This window comes from Cibotium barometz, chromosome 19 (genome assembly GCF_041138505.1).
Source record: "Cibotium barometz isolate CiBa-2024 chromosome 19, ASM4113850v1, whole genome shotgun sequence".
NCBI classification, from domain to species: Eukaryota; Viridiplantae; Streptophyta; class Polypodiopsida; order Cyatheales; family Cibotiaceae; genus Cibotium; species Cibotium barometz.
In genome coordinates this window covers 31,633,062-31,638,602 of record NC_141064.1, presented here as the reverse complement: position 1 = coordinate 31,638,602, position 5,541 = coordinate 31,633,062, and the positions used below count along the sequence as shown (strand labels likewise).

At 39.3% G+C, this 5,541-nt stretch overlaps 1 protein-coding gene across 1 annotated transcript; it reads left to right on the top strand.

Moving 5' to 3' along the window:
• The first annotated feature begins 631 nt into the window (after window positions 1–631).
• On the top strand, window positions 632–2,723 carry LOC147628458 (chaperone protein dnaJ 8, chloroplastic-like). The gene is made up of 3 exons (XM_086813606.1): window positions 632–1,015; window positions 1,141–1,209; window positions 2,273–2,723. The coding sequence occupies exons 1-3, from the start codon at window positions 797–799 to the stop codon at window positions 2,450–2,452; spliced, it is 468 nt and encodes a 155-aa protein (XP_086669732.1). The 5' UTR covers window positions 632–796; the 3' UTR covers window positions 2,453–2,723.
• Window positions 2,724–5,541: the final 2,818 nt, after the last annotated feature.

The window sequence follows — 5,541 nt, the reverse complement described above, 5'->3', positions numbered from 1 at the left end:
TCAAGAATTTTCTTTCGCATGTGTAGTTGAAGGACAAGCATTGCTAGGTCAAGGTATCATTAAAAAAAATATGCCTTATAGTTCATCATTTGTCTAGAATTATGTAAAGCTCAATCCCACAAATGTAGTAATCTTGTGATGAATGCACTTGTGGATAGAAATAAATTTGGTTCCTAATGAGCAACAATCTTAATAATGTAGCAATTAGAATAGTATGATAATATAGTAAGATTCCATTAATTAGATCTTAAGAGGATATTCACAAATATGGTGGACACAAATGCTATGCATAATGAGTTAAAAGAGATGTATAGGTTCCCTCTAGTGTTCCAAATACATTTTTTTGTGGAAAACTTGCATCTCAAAAAGTGCATGTAACTTTTTAAAATGCCCGTCGAAAATTACACTGAAATACAAAAAAGACTTGCTATATTTAACCGAACCCGTCAATTTTGAAGGCCAAGGAGTCGATGGTCCAGCCTGACGACATCGACGTGGAAAATTTCTCGCCATGTCATGTCACACGTGTTTCTCGCCATGTCATGTCACACGTGTTGTGTGTGCTCCGGTCCACTAAATTTTATAAAATTGCCTTTTTTTTAAGACTTAGGGCAACTGGACACGTATATACTTGGGTTTGGATAACGATTCATCGTTACTCTGTCTAAAATTAGGTCTGCTGCAACTGTCGTTAGCATTCATATCACCGCTAAATCTAGGTTCCAGATTTGCTATTTGTTACAGTGGGGAACGCCATCTTTCCTGTCATACCTACTATCCTACCATCACAGATCTAATGGCGATCTCCATCACAGCTGCCCGTGCCCCTGTTGGCTTCAAGCATGGTTTTCTGAAAGGGCCCTTCAGTGCAGCCAGTGTCCGCAAACATTCAAGAAAGCAGGCCAGAGCTTATGCCTCTGCAGCCCCCACCACGGACCCTTACACTACCCTAGGGCTCCCTGCTGGAGCTTCTGAGGAGGAGATCAAGAAGGCTCGCCGCAGATTAGCCTTGAAGGTCTTAATTGAAACGCTTTATGTGTTGATCCTCTGCCTTTTCAATAATTCTGAGAATTTATTTATGTCAATTTTGCATCGCTGATGCTAGATCCTTTGCTAACAGAGTATGTTATGTTTTGGCAGTTTCACCCTGATGTCTGCAGAGAGGACTCCTGCGCTGCCAAATTCATCCAAATAGAGCAGGCCTATGAGGTAAATGAGAGCTTGAAAGCTAGTTATTCTCTTTTCATTGATGATACTCATGCTGTTAGTCATGACTGTTACGGAGAGATCCATGCCCCACATACATGCCATGTCTAGATGTAAATTATTTTTGCAGAGACCCATGCTCCAAATGATGTTTTTTACTCAAGACTCCTGCCCTCCAAAAGTCCATGATTTATGTGTAATAGTATAGGGTGCACTATCCTGCCATAAAAGCCAAGCCATAAATTTTTACACCCATGTACCAAGTCACATCATATGCTGTCCCATGCCTTTGAGGTAAATCAGTCCTGAAATATATGCCTTTGAGGCAAATCAGTCCTGAAATATATGCCTTTGAGGCAAATCAGTCCTGAAATCTATTATTTATATGCTATTTCTCTCTCCCTCCCCATGGAGAGATCCTGCTAATTGGTCATCAATGATATTGGTCCTCTCGGCTTCACCCATGAGAGTCCCAGCCCGCCCGCCCGCCTGTAGGCGAAATATGACTTGGTGTCCTCAGCTACAGCAAGTGGGGATTGAACCCCCCAAGTACAGATCCAGCTAACCTGTCAATGATATTGGTCCTCTCCAAGCTTGACCCTCGAGAGTCGAGATCCAGTCCTGAACAGGCCCGAAGGCAAAGTATCAAAATGATATTGGTCCTCTCCAAGCTTGACCCTCGAGAGTGGAGATCCGGCAAGAGTCCTGAACAGGCCCGAAGGCAAAGTATGACCACCTGTCCATTGGCTGCAGCATGTGGGGTTTGATCTCGAGACCCCTGCTCAAGAGTTCAATCACTTACCAACTCACCTACATGCCGTGGACTACACAACACATGATGATTTTCATATATACCCATGGATGAACTTATGGTTTTGACATGTTTATATTCCGAATCATGATGTTTACACATACGTGTCTTATACCTATGAGACAAATGATCCCCTATAATCCTTCATTTATGTGTAACATGATTTTGCACGCATGGGTCTGTTCAAAAATCATAAATTAGAGCATCCTTACTTTAAATTCTCTATTAATTACTGTATTTGGTTTTTGTTTGCAGACCATCATGGATTGTCTAAGTGGCCAAAAGGACTCATTGGCTGTGGAGTCTTGTTATGATAATGTGCACGAGGGCATGATGGGTGTGAATGATGACTCGTGGGAGGATTGGGAGGAATGGATGGGCTGGGAAGGAGCCGGCACCAGGGATTATTCCTCCCACATTAATTATGCTTTGTAGGGAGGGTTAACCCTCTCAATCATGGCATCTTTTGTCTAATCATGTACAGGCAACTTCATACATGCACCACCCACAATTGGAGGGCCTTACTTTTGCATATCTATAAATTGGATTGGGTGACAAAAAAAGAGAGCTGTTTGAGGGGTTTTATCTTCAATCCCCAGCACTTTCATCAATGTATAAACAAGACTTTATCATGAATCGCCAAGGCTCAATTATTGTATCAAACTATTTGTAAAGAACGTTGTATAATCATTCTTTTTTGTTTTTACCTCTTACATTCATATATCTTAGGTCGGGTTCACAAAGGCGGACGGACAGACGAGGAAAGGGGCATCACTTGATGTGGCACCTTATTATTGGCAAATTCGGCCTCACCCCTCAACCAAATCGTGGACAACTCTTTGACAAATTTTGGGGCCTGCTTAAAGTAACAATCTTTGTTTATGTGATTGGTCCTTCCACAGAAGTTGCACTTCATTTTGGATTTGTTGGTGGGTCCCTTGTAGTAGGAAGCTCTGACCACTTGGCTTTTACCAGAGATTCACATAGCATATGGGTCTCTATGGTGCTCACATAGCATGAGTTCCTATGGTGCCCAGTCTCCATTTAAATTTACCTATATTCAAATCTTCAACCTCTCAAGCAAGCCTCTAAGCTTTCACCCGAATCTTCTCTTCTATTTATGCATGGACAACAATGAAGAGATATTTGACTTTTTGGTACCATCAAGTGGAACCAAAAAGTCATATTTGCCTTCATTGATTTTCTATACTTCTTTTATTGCCAGGAAGTGTTGCATCAAGAAGGGCATAAAAAAGTGTTGCTACAGTGCTCAATAGAGGTATGGATATGTTTAGAGGACATTAATTTTATTTTATTTGAAACGCAAGTGTCTAAAATTAATGACAATGTTTTACTACACTTATATTTTTACAAAGAAAGGAGTTAATTATAATTTTGGTATTGTTTTATGGTTTGTAGATCATAAACAATTCTAAGAAGCGATTTATACATGTGGACTTGGATAATGAGTATACTTCTCTCTATAAGAGAACATAGGCTTCTAAGGTCAACCTTTGTGTAATGTAACATGCTAGGGCATTAGGAAGAAAGCATGTTGATATATGGGCGAAAGGATCAATTTACCCACCTAATACCTACACTCAACAACCACCTAAATTTTGAGGCCTATTTTCTTTGATCAAATATGTTTATGAGGGCAATGTTGGCTTGCTTGGTTACATAACAAAGCTTGCTAGTAGGTGCAAAGTGTTTGGATATTGTCACAAAGGATGTTGAGGATGAAGGAAGCTCAGATAAAGCAGTTAAATGAACAGTTGTCTAATAATAAGGAGAATGAATACAATGAGCTGGTAGATATTGTCCATGCTCAATATTTACAGAACCATGGATTGGAACAAAAAGCAAAGGATCTAGTGGCTAAGAATAACAGACTAGAAGTGGTATTAGAGAAGACAGTAAAAAATGGGTCCACGTTCAATTTGGTTGCACGGTGAATGAGTAAGGGAACAAAGATCACTTATTAAATTGTTAAAAAATAGTGGAAACTACCGTCGTCATACTTATGCCGAGATTGAGAAGCTAAAGAATCTTAAACAAGACCATGGAGCACTCTCACAAGTCTTATCAAGACAAATGGTGAAGTCTACACTTTCACATGCAAAGTTCATAAGAATTAGTAATGATCTCGTGCATGAACAATTGCAAGATATGAAGAATGCATTTATTGTGCAAGATATTTGTGAAAAGTTAGTTTAAGTAGAGAATCCTATGCAATGATCTACAAACAAATGGATGTAGGTTTTCAGTTCGTGTTGCAAAACAAAAGGGTAACTCCGCTACCATGTCCTTTTAATGTTAGAAAAGCAAGACAACAATTGAATAACGATGTCCTTGAACTCATTGGTGAGCTTAAACACATGGTTCACTCGCATGTATTCAAGAATTTTGCTAAAGATGTGACCTTCGGTCTGAATCCAAACAACAATTATATCTTAGATGTGTAAAAATTGCAATGGTGAAGTCCTATGATATGTCTGTTAAAGAATATGGTGGCACACTGAAATTTGTACTAAAACTTGATGAGAGTGAAATTGTGAAGAATCAAAAGATAGAAAAAGTAAGTTTGACGTTAATGAATAGGACATTGGATCCTTTCATAAAGCTAGATGATCCTCGGTACTTCAGTGTTCAATCTAAAAATGAAATTTGGTGGCTCACAGCATTTGAGGTTCTAAAAGAGGATCATGAGCAATCTAATAGAGATTCCTACTATGGTTCAACGTCAAAAAGTAAGTGAAATTCTACATGTGGATGGTTTTGGAGACTCCTCAATGGAATGGTATCTTGCAGGTAATCTGAAGACACTAAATTGCATGTTTGGTGTCTCGAATGTTGTAGCAAATGTAGAGGTTGCTTGTTTGTATTACATGCGCTCAAGGAAAAAGGGTAAGAAACAGAAAAAAGGAATGAAATATGCGTACTAGAAAGGATGGTGTACCGACTCGTGATCAATTCGTATGCGATGGCAGAACAATGGTTAGGGTGGATCCAAAGTGGGACCCTATACTTGGCATTCCTTTAACACGAGTTCATCTTTGTACACTACATGCCGTCTACAGGATTATGGAAAAATTGGTTTATGAATATATATGTTTTGCATATAAGATGCAACCGACATTAGAAGCCCAAGAAATGTGTAAGAGAGTGGAGGAGGTATTTCATGTGGGAGTCTACACAAAGGGAAAGTGGAAATCAAGAAAGATGAGAAGAGGTCATGTGCAAGTGAATGTGCCGTGTAAACCAAGTATTGGTGGATCCAAGGCTATAAATTTTTTGTCACCACCAAAGAACAATGAAGGCCATTTATTAGTCGTTAACCATGGAAGTATGAGGCATCGAGAAAGTTACACACAGTTTCCCGAGATCGTAGTAATAATGGTGAGACTAGAATTGCAAAGGCTAATGTATAGATTTCCTTTTATAAGGTTGCTGCAGTTCTACAGAAAATGACATTCAATGAAGAAGATGCCAACGACTTTAAAGAATCTATGACCACGTTTTAC

Excerpts from the sequence above, each read along its gene's own strand:
- LOC147628458 (XM_086813606.1), top strand. The coding sequence starts at position 797 with ATGGCGATCTCCATCACAGCTGCCCGTGCCCCTGTTGGCTTCAAGCAT. Across the intron at positions 1,016-1,140 it reads GCCGCAGATTAGCCTTGAAG|TTTCACCCTGATGTCTGCAG; the intron begins GTCTTAATTGAA and ends ATGTTTTGGCAG. Across the intron at positions 1,210-2,272 it reads AAATAGAGCAGGCCTATGAG|ACCATCATGGATTGTCTAAG; the intron begins GTAAATGAGAGC and ends TTTTGTTTGCAG.